Raw genomic sequence first — 17,629 nt, 5'->3', positions numbered from 1 at the left:
TAAATAATCCTGGAGCTCTGATAAACAATGCAGATCCAAGAGTAAAGTATAAAAACAGAGGAAAGAAAGGAAGGGAAGATTAATGGTTGGAGGCTGAATTAAGAAATTAAAAAGAGAAGGGGTAGATCCTACTCTCCATTTTCTATCCTGATTCATCATCCCAACCCAAGATACTTAAAAGTTGATTGCCCCAAGAAAAACCTTGGGCAAAACCCAATTTCAGAGATTAGAAAAAGCATTTCTCTCCTACCCTCACCTCCCCAGAAATTATACTTGCCAGTGCTTCTTCTCAATTGCCCCAAATCCCTTTAATTGTAAGAAACACATACTTTTTCATAGACATAAAATTGCGTTTTCTTAAGCAGAACAACACATTCATGTGTTGTACATTTTAATCCAAATCTTAGTGATAATAGGTGTTTTTTATGAGTATTGAAAAAAGAAACTGAAAAAGATGGAATCTAAAAGTCAAGGGGGGAGTTGGACAGGGAAAATACAGCCATTTTGGTCCAGCATGAGCACACACAAAAAAGGCAGTGAGCAAAGGTACTTCCAATTCCTCAGAAGGCAGCCAACAATCAAGCAAAAATAAGCTACTAAGTCTACTGAGAACCAGTAGGACATTATGATTCCTTTTTATGTGAGAGTCCTATATCTTGTCTGTTTGGGTTTTTTTAATAATTTAATTTTTATTTTATATAGGAGTATAGTTGATTTACAATGTTGTGTTAATTCCAGGTATACACAAAGCAATTCAGTTAAACATATTAAATATATATTATATCGTGTGTGTGTATGTATATTATTTTATTTATAGCAGTTTGTGTATGTTAACCCCAAACTCCTAATTTCTCATATCCCACATTTCCCTCTTGGTAACCATAAGGTTGTTTTCAAGGTCTGTAAATCTATTCCAGTTTTATAAATAAGTTTACTTGTTTCCTTTTATGAATTCCAAATATGTGATATCATGTGGTATCTGTCTTTCCTTGACTTCATTTAATATGACTGGTCCATCTATGTTACTGCAAAGGACATTATTTTACTCTTTTTTATGTCTGAGTAGTATTTCCTTGTACATATGTACTACATCTTCTTAATCCATCCCTCTGTCAATGGACATTTAGGTTGCTTCCATGTTTGGGCTATTGCAAATAGAGCTGCAATAAACACTGGGATGAATGTATATTTTTAAATTATGGTTTCCTCAGGATACATGCCCAGGATTGAGACTGCTGGATCATATGGAGGTTCTGTATAGGTTTTTTAAGAAACCTCCATACTGCTCTCCATAGTGGTTTCAAGAGTTTACCTTCCCACCAACAGACTAGGGGGGTTTTTTCTCCACCCTCTCCAACATTTATTGTTTGTAGTCATTTTGATGATGGCCATTCAGACTGGTATGTGATACCTCCCTGTAGTTTTGATTTGCATTTCTCTAATAATTAGCAATGTTGAGCATATTCTGTGTGCTTTTTGGCCATCTGTATGTCTTCTCTGGAGAAATGTCTACTTAGATCTTCTGCTTATATTTTGATTGGGTAATTAATTTTTTGTTATTGAACTGCAGGAGCTGTTTGTCTATTTTGGACATTAAACCTTTGTCATTTGTCACTTGCAAATATTTTCTCCCATTCAGTGCAATTGTCTTTGCAGTTTGTTCATTGTTTCCTTAAAAGTGCAAAAACTTTGGAGTTCCCGTCTTGGCTCAATGGTTAACGAATCTGACTAGGAACCATGAGGTTGCGGGTTCCATCCCTGGCCTTGCTTAGTGGGTTGAGGATCTGACGTTGCCGTGAGCTGTGGTGTAGGTTGCAGACGCAGCTCAGATCCCATGTTGCTGTGGCTCTGGCATAGGCTGGCAGCAACAGCTCCAATTGGACCCCTAGCCTGGGAACCTCCATGTGCCATGGGAGCAGCCCCAGAAAAGGCAAAAAGACAGGAAAAAAAAAAGTGCAAAAACTTTTAAGTTTAATTGGGTCCCATTTCTTTATTTTTGTTTTTATTTTCATTACATTAGGATGAGGATCTGAAAAAATATTGCTGTTATTTATGTCAGAGAATGTTCTGCCTAAATTTTCCTCTAAGAGTTTTATAATTTCCAGTCTTACATTTACATATTAAATCCATTTTAAGTTTATATTTGTGAATGGTGTTAGATAATATTCTAATTTCATTCATTTACATGTAGCTGTTCAGTTTTCCCAGGACCATTTATTAAAGTGACTGTCTTTTCTCCATTGCATATTCTTGCCTCTTTTGTTGTAGATTAATTTATGAATGAGCTTTCCCATTTATAATTTTTATGTTTCTACTTATGGCCTTCTTTGCTGCCTAGAGAAGTTCCTTTGGCATTTCTTGTAAAGCTGGTTCAGTGGTGTTGAATTCTCTTAGCTTCTGATTGTCTGTAAACTTTTAATTTCTCCATCAAGCCTGAATGAGAGCTTTGCTGAGTAGAGTATTTGTGCTTGTAGGGGTTTTTTGTCCCCCCCCACCACCCCTTCATCACTTAAATATACTTTGCCACTCTCTTCTGGCCTGAAGAGTTCCTGCTGAAAACTCAGCTGATAATTTTATGGGGGGCTCCCTTGTATGTTATTTGCTGCTTTTCCCTTGTTTTAATATTTTCTCTTTGTCTTTCATTTTTCTCAATTTGATTAATATGTGTCTTGGTGCATTCCTCCTTGGGTTTATTCTCTAGAGGGCACTTTGCACTTCCCTGACTTGAGTGACTGTTTCCTTTCCGATGTTAGGGAAGTTCTCAGATATTATCTCTTCAAATATTTTCTCTTCCTCACTCTCTTCTCCTCACAGGAATTGCATAATGCAAATGTTATTGCATTTAATGTTATCCCAAAAGGCTATTACACTGTTCATATTTTTTCATTCTTTTTTTTTCTTTATTTTGCTCTGTGGCAGCGATTTCTGCCAGTCTGTCTGCTAGCTCACTTATTTATTCTTCTGATATTGATTCTGATACTGATTCTTTCTAGTGTATTTTTCATTTTAGTTATTGTTTTTTATGAACATGTCTGTTTATTTTTATTTAAATCTTTTAGCTCTTTGTTAAACATTTCTTGTTTCTTCTCTTTCTGTGCCTCCATTCTTTCTCTGAGATTTTGGATCATCTTTACTATCAGTTCTCTGAATTCTTTTTCAGGTAGATTGCCTATCTCAATTGCACTTAGTCGTTCCTCTGGGGCTTTATTTTGTTCCTTGGTCTGAAATGTATGTCTCTGAGATGTCATTTTGTCTAATTTTCTGTGTTTGTGGTTCATGGTTCCTCTTGCTTCTGGTGTCTGCCATCTGGTAGATGGAGCTGGATTTTTTCCCTCTGGTGTGCAGAGCTGTGTCAAAGGTTGTGCTCTGAGGCTGCTGTGGGCTCAGAACATCTTTAGGCATCCTGTCTGCTGATGAGTGGTGCTGTGTTCCCATCCTGTTGATTGTCTGACTTGACATTTCCTAGCAGGCTGTTTGGTGGATCCCGGTTTTGATGGTAAAATGGCAACCTCTAGGAGAGTGCATGCCAATGACTATTCCCTGGGGCCTCCACCACCAGTGTCCTTGTTCCTACAATGAGCCACAGTAGATCCCCTGGTGTGGGCGATCCCAAGAGCAGACAAGGCTTTAGCCAGCACAATCTGTCCTGAGTTTGGTGGTGTGGCAGCCATAGGTGAGGTCAGAGTAGGGGTTTGGAGGCTCTTGTCTCTTATAACACTGTGTATGCAATAAACAGAACTGAGGAAAGGCCATTAAGACAATGAACAAAGAATCATCACAGGTTTTTCCTACATATACTTCTTATATTTCAGTATATGAGATTTATATGAGATTTTGAGGAGGATTCAGGCAGTTATTAAGAAGAGGAGGATTCAGGCAGTTATTAAGATAAAAGAGAATTCCATCTTACTAATGGAAAAATACACTGGAAGGAATCAACAGCAGAATAACTAAAGCAGAAGAACAAATCAGTGAGGTGGAAGACAGAGTAGAGGAAATCACTGCCATGGAAAAGAATTAAATAAAATAAACTGTAACTTCAAAGGGAATTGCTCTGAGATTGTCATGTCTGTCCTCCAGAGGAGAGTACCAAGAAAAATTTATTATTTAAACTCATGAGATGACTTTGCGGATATAAGTGATTTTAAAGGGTTCACATTAATAGGGATAAATAATGTCATATTGTCAAATTAATCTCTCCCCATATACTCTGAAGTAAAACTTAATCACTTTCATTGGATTTGCTTCAAGTATATGGTATTGCACTTCAAGTATATTGTATTGGTTTTCTGGAAAGCTTTGGGCCTTTAGCACATGTTCCCAGAGTATTTAGAGCAATCTTTGAGTTTAGCTGGGCTGAGAAAAGAGATGCACTGAGGCTTGTAATCCCTGAAGATAAGGAAAACTTGGGAAAATTAATGGATATGTAAAAGGTTCTGAAGTATCTAAATAAGGATTGGTCATTAAAGAGCTCTGTCCTTCAGAACTCATGCACTGAATCAGCTTTTGTGAACCAATGCTACCACCACAGGGCAGACATCAGAAGCAAGAGGAACTTAAACCTTGCAGCCTGAAGAAAAAAGATCATAAATATAGAAAGAAAAGAAAATGAGACACTAGAGAAATATGTTTCAGACAAGGAAACAAGAACCCCCCCCCCCCCACACACACACACATGCAAACACTAAATTAAGAGGCGACAGGCATCTACCTAAAAAAGAATTCAGGGTAATAATAGTAATGACAGTAAGGATGATCCAAAATCTCAGAAAAAAAAAATAGATGCACAGATTGAGAAGTTACAAGAAATGTTTAGCAAGAAGATTTAAAGAGCAGGCAAAGAAGAACACAGTATCTGAAATGAAAAATACTCTAGAAGGAATCAACAGCAGAATAACTGAAGCAGAATGAATTAGTGAGGTGGAAGACAGAGTAGAGGAAATCACTGCCATGGAAAAGAATAAATAAAAGAATGAAAATAAATGAGGACCATCTAAGAAACCTCTGGAACAATAAAAGGTAGCAACATTCACATCACAGGGGTCAGATGGAAAAGAAAGAGATAAGTGCCCGAGAACATATTTGAAGATTATAGCTGAAAACTTCCCTAATATGGGACAGGAAACACTCAAGTAGAGGAAGCGTCGAGGGTAACAAGTAGAAACATGCCAAAACACATATTAATTAAACTGACAAAAATTAAATACAAAGAAAAAATATTAAAAGCCACAAAGGAAAAGAAACAAATAACATACAAGGGAATCCCCATAAAGTTATCAGCTAATTTTTCAGTAGAAACTGCAAGCCAGAAGAGAGTAGGAAGTTATATTTAGAATGATGAAAGGGAAAAATCTTCAACCAAAAATACTCTACCCAGCAAGACTTTCATTTAGATTCAACAAAGAAATAAAAAGCTTTACAAGAAATAAAAAGCAAAAGCTCAACTAATTCAGCACCACCAAAACAGCTTTACAACAAATGCTAAAGATCTTCTCTAAGCTGGAAAAAAAGACCACAACTAGAAACAAGGAAATTACAAAAGGGAAAGCACACCAGAAAAGGCAAACATAAGATAAAATTAGGAAATGATCCACAGACATATACGATATCAAAACCAGTAATTATGAGAAGAGGAGAGTAAGAATGCAGAATATTGAAAATGCATTTGGATTTAGAGACCAGCAACTTAAAACAATTTTGTATATACATAGAATGCTATATCGAAACCTTGTGGAAACCACGAAGCAAAAAATGCAATAGATACACTGCAAAGGGCAATTCAAATACAACGCTAACCATCAATTTATAAGAGAATAAAAGAGGAAGGAAAAAAAAAGTCCAATGATAAGAAATTCAAAACAATTAAGAAAATAATCAGGAGTTCCTGTTTTAGCTCAGTGGTAATGAACCCGACTAGGACATGGTTTGATCCCTGGCTTCACTCAGTGAGTTAAGGATCTGGTGCTGCCAGGAGCTGTAGTGTAGGTCACAGACACGGCTCAGATCCTGAGTTGCTGTGGCTGTTGAACAGGCTGGCAGCTGTAGCTAGTTCAGCCCCTAGCCTGATAACTTCCATATGCCACAGGTGTGGCCATAAAAAGATTTTTTAAAAAAAGGAAAGAAAAGGACCATAGGAATATACATATTAATAACTGCCTTGAATGTAAATGGATTAAATGCTCCAACCAAAAGTCATAGATACAAATGGATACAAAAACAAGACCTGTATGTATGTTGTCTACAAGAGACCCACTTCAGATTTAGGGACACATACAGTCTAAAGGAATGGAAGAGGATATCCCATGCAAAACAAAAAATGCTCAGAAGATCTAAACAGACATCTCTCCAAAGAAGACAGATAGATGGTCAAAAAGACATCAGTAAATATTTGGGAAATGTGAATCAAAACTACAATGAGGTATAACCTCTCACCAGTCAGTAAGTCAGAGAAATATGAGTATCATATGAGATCACTAATATGTGACATCTAATAAAAAATGATAGAAAAAAACTTACAAAACAGAAACAGACTCAAAGATTTTGAAACCAGACTTATGGTTACCAAAAGGGAAACGTGGCGTGGGGAGGGAATAATTAGAGGTTTGGGATTAACTTAGACACACTACAATATATAAAATAGACAGGTAACAGGGACCTACTGTATAGCACAGGGAAATCTACTCAATACTGTGTAAACACAGATGGGGGGATAAAATAGAGATTGGGATTGATATAAACACACTGCTATAAATGGAATGGATGAATAACAAGGACCTACTGTACAGCACAGGGAAATCTACTCAATACTCTGCAGTGAATTTGAAAAGGAATGGAAATGTATATATTGCCGTACACCTGAAACTAACACAACATTGTAAATCAACTATAATCCAATAAGATTTAATTAAGAAAATAAAGTGCATGGCATTATACTAGGTACTAAGATTATTTTTCCACTAGGTTTTCTTCCTTTCTGTTTTGTTTAAAAAAAAAGAAAAAAACCTCACATTACATTCTAGTAGCACAAAATATGTCCTGATATCCATGGCAATGACTATTACCCATAAATGTTAAAGGATTCCCCACAGCATCTCAAGAGGTACCAGGATTTGATTCTAGACTCCTCAGAAGTACTTAAACTCCTATAAATATAAATACTTTGGTTCACTGTACACATAATTTAAATAGCTAGATTGCATAAGAAAGTAAATTCAGGCTTTTGTATTGCCTACTAATTTCTGTCACAGCCAATCAAATATATATCTTACACTTACTTGGAACTTTCTGTTTACAAAATATTTCATAAAATTATTTAATAATGACATATAATCCTTTATTTAGTTATTATTATCATCATCACCCTTTAAAAGAAATGAAGTTACTTAAAAGTTATGTGCTAGTAAGGCCTTGAATTCCTGTATTTTGACCTCAAGTCTTCTTACTTTACACACCATACCACTTCAAGAAGTGCAAAAAACAAAGAAAAATATGTAGTAGGTGACTTTTACTAAACCAGTACTTCTCACTGAACTATGTCAAGCTTGTAGTGATTCTGAATAAACTTTACTGAAAGATTCTAAAATCTCACTTAAAGCATCTCATTTGGTACCAATAAACCTTATCATATTACTACGGAAAAAAATATGAGATTCAATGGATGAGAATGAGAGTGTAAAAGCATAAAGGAAAAAAAGGAAAGCAACAGCAAAAGAGATTTTATTTAAGGGGATCTGACACAAATAAGCCAAATGAAAGCACTCCATGGGTTGTCTGTGAGCTCCTACTCCAACCCCACACTGAGAGCATAACCACTACAGGCAATATAGTTGACTTGGATGGCAGAAAACCACATGCTCAACAGCTCTGTTTGAGTAATTATCCTTAATTTTTCCCCAGTAATAACCGAAATACATTTTTACTTACCCAGTAACTTGGTGCTCATAATACTGCAATGTCCTCTTAAGAGTCTGCTGTATCATCTGGGGCTACAGAATAATAATAATAATAATATATTATCAGTAAATCAGTGAGTAGATAACTAAGCTGTATTACTATAATCAGCAGAAAGTTATTTTTTTACATTCTGAGTTTCATAGGTAGATATGCAGTTCCTGATTCATTTCATAAGAATTTCTACTTTATAATATGCATTTTTCCATGTATTTTTCCCACAGGAACTAATATGAGGCACTCAGCAATTACCCCAAATTTCCCAACTTCAAATATAATAGCATTTACTAGCCATATTTTCCCAAATTCTATTAAGTTCAATAAAATACTCATTGGCTGCCTACAATAAACCTAGACATTGGGGGCAGTGGAGAGGGGGTGCACTAAAGATGAGTGATACCCAGGTCAAGCCTGACTTCTTCAAGAGATTTCAGGCAAGAGCTCTAGAGCCTTCTGGAGAGGCCACAGTGTTTTTGGCAAGAAATAGGACCTGCAGCAAATACCTAAGTAGCTCAAGACTGAAGTTTATAATCCTACCTTTCCATGACAGCTGAAGATAGAGTCTCTTAATCCCAAACCAAGAATAGACTTATATAAGCAACAGAGCCTCAACTTGGAGTTTCAGACCTAGGGTAGTATGAAAGTGACACAAAGATCACAGAACACAGATTTTATTAATACATTTTGATAAGAATCATCTTCTCAGTGCCAAGAGTGTACATTTTTTAAATAATAAAAATTTCTAGTCCATCAAGCAGGGGGAAAAATGTATCAAAATATTGAGTATAGCCATGGATGAGTTTTAGGGAGTTATAATGACTCTAACACAGACCCTTCAAGATGTGACGATAGCATGGTAGCTTTTGATGATAGAGAGCATGGTAATTCTGTGGGCTGCCACTAATTAACAGAAACCTAGGTAAATCTGAAAAGGTAATGTGAAGAAAGGATCTAGCACATTGCTGGTACCTAAAAAGCGGTTCATAAATATCAGTTTATTTCCCATCCTTAACCCTTTAGTGGTTGTCTTAAAGACAGATAATTTAAAGGACACTACAGAGGTTGTTGTCAGGGCTCACTTGAACCCCTTCCATGTTTATTTCTCTATGAAAATATCCTGGTTAGATTTAACAATCTTCCTAGCTAATACTCAAAGTTTCAACATCCTCCTTGGGAGGAAATGGTTATTTTAAATCTTGAGGAAAGTGAGTTTCAATTAAATCAAGAGCATCCACTGAGATCTATTCAACACCACCATTTAGGAGAACATCTTCACTGAGCAAATCTAAGAGCTCAGACATACATACTCTTTACTTCAGCCAAGCCATTTCAGAAATTAATTTTAGAAGGAAGCAGCATCCAAGTGTTTAAAGAAAGAGGTACAGGGCAACTTCTTTCAACAGCAGTTTTTTCATTCATAGTAGGTTAAAAATATGAATATGAGGGCTCAAACCAGCACAGATATTTCCGAACATCAGAATAAAATCAAAGCAGAGTAACCTAGGAAAGAAAAATAATTTCTGACCCAAGAAGAAATGAAGCTATTTAAAAATCTTTAGAGAGTAAAGCAGACACAACAATCCTAGCACAAACAAAAGCATGCTTTAAAAATCCAATCCATGGCCAACCTAAACCAAGTCATTATCAGTCACTGTCTCAATACCCCTGGCATCTGGGCCTCTTAAAGGACACTACACTAGTGCCAAACTAGTTTGGCAGTTTCTAAGCTAAGATAACTTTCTCTTTGGCAATATGCCCTAAAAGTAGTGGATAACCAAGAGGAATTATCCTGCCAATAACCTCACAAAACATGGAACAAAAAGCAGGAACTAGAATGCACAAGGCCAGTTATGACCAGAATGACCTCATTTGTACCAAAGGACATTTTTTTCCTATAACAGGAATTTCCCAATCATTAAAAAGCAAATGTTAAAGGAGTTAAGCTTTTTAAAGAACTTACTTTTTCTGTGAAGCAATTACTCTTACTCCCCAGCAGGAATTATATTTAGTTTCCAAATACATTAAAAGGAAAATGTTCTCTTGGCACATTCAAAAAAGCTTCCACTTCGTAAAGATTTATATACTTCCTATTGCTTGCCAAATCCAGTGGGCATATTCTGATGGACTGAACTATAAGGATACAGGCTAACTGCAGATTATATCCTGATCTTCAGCAAAGACTAACTTCAAAACAGACCTGACTCTTCAGAATGTCTTATTGCCATGGATTCACTCGAATCTTCTTCAGAGTTTGCCTGATTCTGAGACATCTTCACATAATCTCAGAGTCTCTCTGACATGAATAGAAAGCTTGAAGTGAAGACCCGCATGTGGGCCAAAGCCTTTAGAATGGGTGATTTCTGCTTTGAGGGTTGTAGGGTCCATCTATTAAATGTCCATGTATGCCAGTGACACAAGTTAGTGTAGATTAGTGGGAAAAGCAAGGGCTCTGAAGATGTGCAGACCTTCTCTCCTCTTCTTTAAGAATGTAATACCCTTCTATCCAACCTTCTACAGGCCAAGATCCCAATCCTCTTATTTGTATCTACCCTTTCCTCTAAGAAAGAGTTTAGAAAGATGATTTAGAAAAGAGGACTTAAGATCAAATTGATTTCAAAATCAACTCCAGTTATATGACTTTGAGCAGTTTACTTAAGCCATCTAAATGCTTCCTTATATATACATTATTTTTATGGAAATTAACTGAAATAAATTGAAGTCTCTGGTACATGGTAGGTACAAAATAAAGGATAGTTATGACTATGCTCAGCTGTAAAACATGGTTCCTACTCTCAAGAGTCTTAAAATCTAGTAGAGGAATACAAGGTTTTTGTTGGAATACCCACCCTTTAAGTGTAATGTTTCAAGATCCTCATCAACTAAAAAAACAACCGATCTACTAATAATACTAATAATGACATGATACCTATTCCAATAAACAGAGGGGAAAATAGGAAAATGATAGCTGAAGTGATAAATATTTCCAATAAAGTTTTCAGAAGCGCCCAGAGAGACGGTAACAAAAGCAGAATTCTCCAAAGTAAGATTGAGAGTAGACCTAAAGCCAGGCCTATAAGCAGGAAAGGCATTGATGCACCATATCCAAGATCAGGACCTCAGGCATTGTATTTTACAATTAATAAATAATACATGAACCTCCTTCCTAGGACATAAAGAATGTGCAACAAGAGAGCTGGATGGTCTAATACTTTTATAACCATATGCTAAAGGATTTGATGAGACAAGCGTTGGGAAGGAGACAAAATCCACTATTCCTATCATAAAGAAGAAAATAAAAGAGGTCTGAAATTTTTTCTCTGCTTCCCTCAAACTAAGACAGAGATAGTGGCTTCCTATTCTCCATACTTAACACAAAGAACCAATGGATAGGAAGACAGCTAGAAAGAGAAAGCAGCCATCTGTGTCCTGCACATGTATTATCTGAAGCTCAAACAAGAAGTACTCAAAAACTTCCACCATGTAGCAACAAGAAGCCATCTTCATCTCTAGTCTCATTTACAGTTTCACTCTACTTGGTCAGTAGTGACTGATCCCTAGAGACCAAATGTTATGCTCATGAAAAATCATGGGATCCAAATAGTCAACCATGAAACAGTCCAAACAGAGCCAGAGAAATGATCTCTGAGTAATGGGAGGCAGCAGTTACCAGCAACTGGCCATGTAAGCTCTGACACCCCTGCAAAGGCTCCCACACAGTCCCTGCTCTAGACATCTGCACCAGATGGTATGGGGATTGGGTAGGAGGCAGAGAGTCAATATGTGTGCATGTGTCACATGAAATGTTGTCTCATCATACAAAGTACACGTTCATCTCAATTCTACAGAGATAAAGAAGTTGTAGCTCTGATTGATTAAATAAGTACCCTAAGATCACACACTGGGGAAGGGAATGAGTCACTGCAAGCCAGGACTGGCTTCCTCAAGGTGTGCCCTCTTTCTACTAGATGCTTTGAGGGTCCCTCTCATCTTTAACATTCTATAATTCCATATTTTTTTAACATACATACAGCTTTCATCATGCCAAAAACAAAAATCCACAGCTAATTTAAAAACAAACAAACTTCTCATTTCTGCTTTGTAACACATACATATAAGCTACATAATTAACAGAAACAATATGTCTGCCTTTAAAGAAACATCCATAATAATGTCATTTTATTTACTTAATTATGAGAAAATTATATTTCAATTTAAGAAACTAAATGATATGGATATATTTAATCACTATTGCTCTAGGCCAGTGGTTTACAACTCTGCCTACATAGAAAAGTACCCCAAGCTTTTAAAAATACCAATGCCTGGGAGTTCCCGTCGTGGCGCAGTGGTTAACGAATCTGACTGGGAACCATGAGGTTGCGGGTTCGGTCCCTGCCCTTGCTCAGTGGGTTAACGATCCGGCGTTGCCGTGAGCTGTGGTGTAGGTTGCAGACGCGGCTCGAATCCAGCGTTGCTGTGGCTCTGGCGTAGGCCAGTGGCTACAGCTCCGATTCGACCCCTAGCCTGGGAACCTCCATATGCCGCGGGAGCGGCCCAAAGAAATAGCAAAAAGACAAAAATAAATAAATAAATAAATAAAAATAAAAATACCAATGCCTGAGTGCCACCCCCAAATTTTCCATTACAAGTGGGAAGAGACCCATTTGCTTCTAATGTTAGTCACGGTTGAAAACCTTTCATTTAAGGTCATGATGATCAAGACCAATACTCTATAGAAGTTACCTGAGTAAGTCAGCATTAATGAAAGTAGCTTCTTTATTCAAATATCAAAGGGAAGTAAGCTTCTAAAAGACACAAAATTGCTAAATTCAAGTTCCATTTATTGTCATTAATAGCTTATAATTAAATATGATTTATTAGATAAACAAAGAATGACATTACTTGAAGCATTTATATAGGATTTTCAAAAATTCCCAATTCACTCCCATGCACTTATGTCAGTATTATATTTTGTGCCAACATATACATAATAAAACAGTTAATATTATTGTTGTACTTACTCAATGCAAGGCACCGCTTTCACCCCATTTATATTAACTCCTTTGATCTTCACATCAAAATTATGAGATAGTTTATTATTTTAGAGGTGAGAAACTGAGACACAGAAAGTTTAAGTGATCCTATGTCAAAGAGTTTAAAAGAGACAAAGCCGGGGTTGAAACTCAGGTAAACCAGAATCTAAGCCCATTATCTCTAACTTGTATGGAACATCATATTTAACACCTTGTATTTGGCTAAGCATTTTAAAGTTGACATTTTTAATGCATGTGTACACCAAACTGATCTTTTCAACAATACAGTAAAACAGACTGACTTGTTATTATCAACAGTTGACTGAAAAATAGAGTTAGACAGATTAGAAGCCTTCCTTTACAAAAAGAACATCTTTTCCCCTAGGAAACAGTCATCAATAAAGGTTTTTGTTTTGTTTTGTCTTGTCTTTTTGCCTTTTCTAGGGCTGCTCCTGTGGCATATGGAGGTTCCCAGGCTAGGGGTCCAATCAGAGCTGTAGCCGCAGGCCTACGCCAGAACCATAGCAACGCGGGATCTGAGCTGCATCTGCAACCTACACCACAGCTCAAGGCAATGCCGGATTCTTAACCCACTGAGCAAGGCCAGGGATTGAACCCGCAACCTCATGGTTCCCAACCGGATTCGTTAACCACTGAGCCATGATGGGAACTCCCAATAAAGTATTTTTTTTAATGTCAACATAAAAATAAAGAATCTGGCTCTAGGCCCAGAAGTGGGATTGCTGGATGATATAGTAGTTCTATAATCAGTTTTCTGAGGAACCTCCATACTGTTCTCCATAGTGGTTGTACCAATTTATACCCTCTCCAACCACAGAGAAGGGTTCCTTTTTCTCCACACCCTCTACAGCATTTCTTATTTGCAGACTTATTAATGATGGCCATTTTGACTACATCTCACTGTAGTTTTGATTTGCATTTCTCTAGTAATTAGTGATGTTGAGCATCTATTCATGTGCTTTTGGCCAGCTGTATGTCTTCTTTGGAGAAATGTCTATTTAGATCTTTTGCCCATTTTTCAATTGGTATCTTCAATTTTTGACATAAAGCTGTATGAAATGCTTTTATATTTTAGAGATTAATCCCTTGTTGGTTGCTTCTTCTGCAAAGATTCTTTCCCTTTCTATGGGTTTTTTCATTTATTTTATGGTTTCCTTTTCTGTGCAAAAGTATTTAAGTTTAATTAGGAGGCCCCCATTTGTTTATTTTAGTTTTATTTTCATTATGCCAAGAGGTGGATCTGAAAAGATATTGCCACAATTTATATCAGAGTGTTCTGCCTATGTTTTTCTCTAAGAGTTTTATAGTTTCCAGTCTTAGATTTAGGTCTTTAATCCATTTTTAGTTTATTTTTGTGTATGAAAGTAGAGAGTATTCTGATATGATTCTTTTACATGTAGCTATCCAGGTTTCCCAGCACCACTTATTGAGACTTTCTTTTCTCCACTGTATACTCTTGCCTCCTTTGTTGTAGATTTGTTTACCATAGGTGTGTGTGTTTATTTCTGGGCTTTCTATCCTGTTTCACTGATCTATATTTATCTTTTTATGTCAGTACCATACTGCTTTGATGACTGTAGATTTGTAGAATAGTCTTAAATCACAGTGCGATTGTTTGGACTCCATTATTCTTTCTCAGGATTGCTTTGGCTATTGGGGGTCTTTTGTGTTTTCTTACAAATTTTAAAAATTTAGTTCTAGTTCTGTGAAAAATGCCACTGGTAATTTGATAGCGATTGCACTGAATCTATAGATTGCCTTGGGTAATACAGTCATCTTGACAATAATGATTGCTCCAATCCAAGAACATGATATATCTTTCCATCTGTTGGGTTATTTTCAATTTCTTTCAGCAGCATCTTAAAGTTTTCAGAGTACAAATCTTTAGGTAAGTTTATTCCTAGATATCTTATTCTTTTTGATGCAATGGAATACAAGATTGTTTCCCTAATTTCTCTTTACAATCCCTTGTTGTAAGTGTATAGAAATGCAAGATATTTCAGTGTATTAATTTTGTATCCTGCAACTTTACCAAATTCACTGATGAGCTCTGGTAGTTTTCTGATAGCATCTTTAGGATTTTTTATGTAATTATTGTATCGTCTGCAAACAGTGACAGTTTTACTTCTTCTTTTCTGATTTGGATCCTTTTAATTCTTTTTGTTCTCTGATTGCCATGGCTAGGACTTCTAAAATTATGTTGAATAAAAGTAGTGAGAGAGGACATCCTTGTCTTGTTCCTGATCTTAGTGGAAATCCTTTCAGCTTTTCACTGTAGAGAATGATGTTAGCTGTGGTTTTGTCTTGCATTGTCTTTATTGTAATGAGGGAGGTTCCCCTTATGCCCACTTTCTAGAGAGTTTTTATAATAAATGCATATTGGATTTTGTCAAGAGGTTTTTCTGCATCTCTTAAGAGGCTCATATAGATTTTATTCTTCCATTTGTTAATGTGGTTTATCACACTAACTGATTTGTGGATACTGAAAAATCTCTGCACCCTTGGGATAAATCCCACTTGATCACAGTGTATTATCCTTTTAATGTATTATTGGGTTCTGTTTGCTGGTATTTTGTTGAGGATTTTGACATCTATGTTCATCAGTGCTATTGGCCTATAAATGTTTTTTTTTGTTGTGGTATCTTTGTCTGGTTTTGGTGTCAGGGTGATGGTGGTCTCATGGAATGAGTTTGGGTGTGTTCCTTCCTCTTTTGTTTGTAGGAAGTTTTGTTTTTGTTTTTGTTTGTTTTTTTTGTTTGTTTGTTTGTTTTTCCTTTTTAGGGCCACACTGCAGCATATGGATGTTCCCAGTTAGGGGCAGAATCAGAGCTGCAGCTGCCAGCCACAATCACAGAAATGTGGCATCCTAGATGCATCCACAACCTATGCTGCAGTTTGTGGCAACACTGAGCCACAATGGGAACTCGCATTCGAAGCTTTTTATCAGAGTTTCAATTTCAGTACTTGTGATTAGTCTATTCATTTTTTTTGTTTGTTTCTTCCTGGTACAGTCTTGGAAGATTGCACCTTTCTGAGAATTTGTCTTTCTTCTAGGTTGCCCATTTTATTGGCATGTAGTTGCTTGCAGTAATCTCTTATGATCCCTTGTATTTATTTGATGTCCACTGTAACTTCTCCTTTTTCATTTCTAATTTTGATTTAAATCCTCTCCCTTTTTTTCTCAATGAGTCTGGCTAAGTGTTTATCAGTTTTGTAATTGTTTGCTACTGGACAGCAAACCTATGCACACAAAGAAGACCTCAGACAAAAATCATGGATGATCTTATCTCAGACACACTTTCACTTTCCCCTCCTTAGCTTCCCCTCTACCTCTTTCCTACCCCATGAGAGTCCAGTGTATTTTTGCTGCACTCTGATAGGACAAATCACCACAACCATCATCTCTTTCCTTCATTCATCAAAATTTCAAATAAGGACTTCCTATCGTGGTTCAGTGGTTAATGAACCTGACTAGTATCCATGAGGACACAGGTTCAATCCCTGGCCTGGCTCCATGGGGTAAGGATCCACCATTGTCATGAGCTGTGGTGTGGGTCACAGATGTGGCTCAGATTCCACATTGCTGTGACTATGGTCAAAGCTGGCAGCTACAGCTCTGACTGGACCCCAAGCCTGGGAACCTCCATATGCTGTGGGTGAGGCCCTAAAAAGACAAAGACAAAATGAGATTCTAAATGACACAATAGCAAAGTTAAATTTAATTGACACTTTCAAGACATTACATCCAAAAAAATCAGAATATACATTCTTCTCAAGTGCACATGGAACATTCTCAAGGACTGATCACATCTTGGGTCACAAAGCTAACCTCAACAAATTTAAGAGTGTAGAAACTATTTCAAGTATCTTCTCTGACCACAATGGCATGAACGTAGAAATCAACCACAGGAAAAGAAATGAGAAAAAACTTACTTCATGGAGACTAAACAACACGCTACTAAAAAAAACCAATGGGTTAATGAGGAAATCAAGAAGGAAACTCAAAAATACCTCAAGACAAATGATAATGAAGACACAACCACTCAAAATCTACGGGATGCCACAAAAGCAGTGCTCAGAGGGAACTTCATAGTAATACAGGCCTTCCTCAAAAAAGTAGAAAAATCTCAAATAAAGAACTTAACCCACCACCTAAATGAATTAGAAAAAGAAAAACAAACAAAACCTAAAATCAGCAGAAGGAAATCATAAAGATCAAAGAGGAAATCAATAAAATAGATTCAAAAAACAATAGAAAAAAATCAATAAAACCAAGAGCTGCTTCTTTGAAAAGGTAAACAAAATTGACAAAACTCTGGCTAGACTCACCAAGAAGAGGAGAGAAAAAACCCAAATAAACAAAATAAGAAATGAAAAAGGAGAAATCACCATAGATACTACAGAAATACAAAAAACCATGAGCAAATACTATGAACAATTGTATGCCAACAAATTTGACAATCTAGAAGAAAAGGACAACTTTCTAGAGACTTACAGCCTGCCGAATGAATCAAGAAGAAATAGATCAACTGAACAGACCAATCACGAGAAATGAAATTGAATATGCCATAAAAACACTCCCTACAAATAAAAGTCCAGGACCAGATGGCTTCACAGGCAAATTCTAC

General features: G+C 36.6%; 1 protein-coding gene across 1 annotated transcript in view; it reads right to left on the bottom strand.

Moving 5' to 3' along the window:
• Nucleotides 1-17,629, bottom strand: part of GUCY1A2 (guanylate cyclase 1 soluble subunit alpha 2) — a 409,223-nt gene that overhangs the window by 367,922 nt on the left and 23,672 nt on the right. Inside the window, exon 2 of the mRNA XM_003130093.6 lies at nucleotides 7,924-7,985. Coding sequence (XP_003130141.3) covers nucleotides 7,924-7,985 — 62 coding nt within the window. The remainder of the gene's footprint in view (nucleotides 1-7,923; nucleotides 7,986-17,629) is intronic.

Source organism: Sus scrofa, chromosome 9 (genome assembly GCF_000003025.6).
Source record: "Sus scrofa isolate TJ Tabasco breed Duroc chromosome 9, Sscrofa11.1, whole genome shotgun sequence".
Classification (NCBI taxonomy): Eukaryota; Metazoa; Chordata; class Mammalia; order Artiodactyla; family Suidae; genus Sus; species Sus scrofa.
Note: the sequence above shows the minus strand (reverse complement) of the source record. Positions and strands in the feature narration are given on the sequence as shown.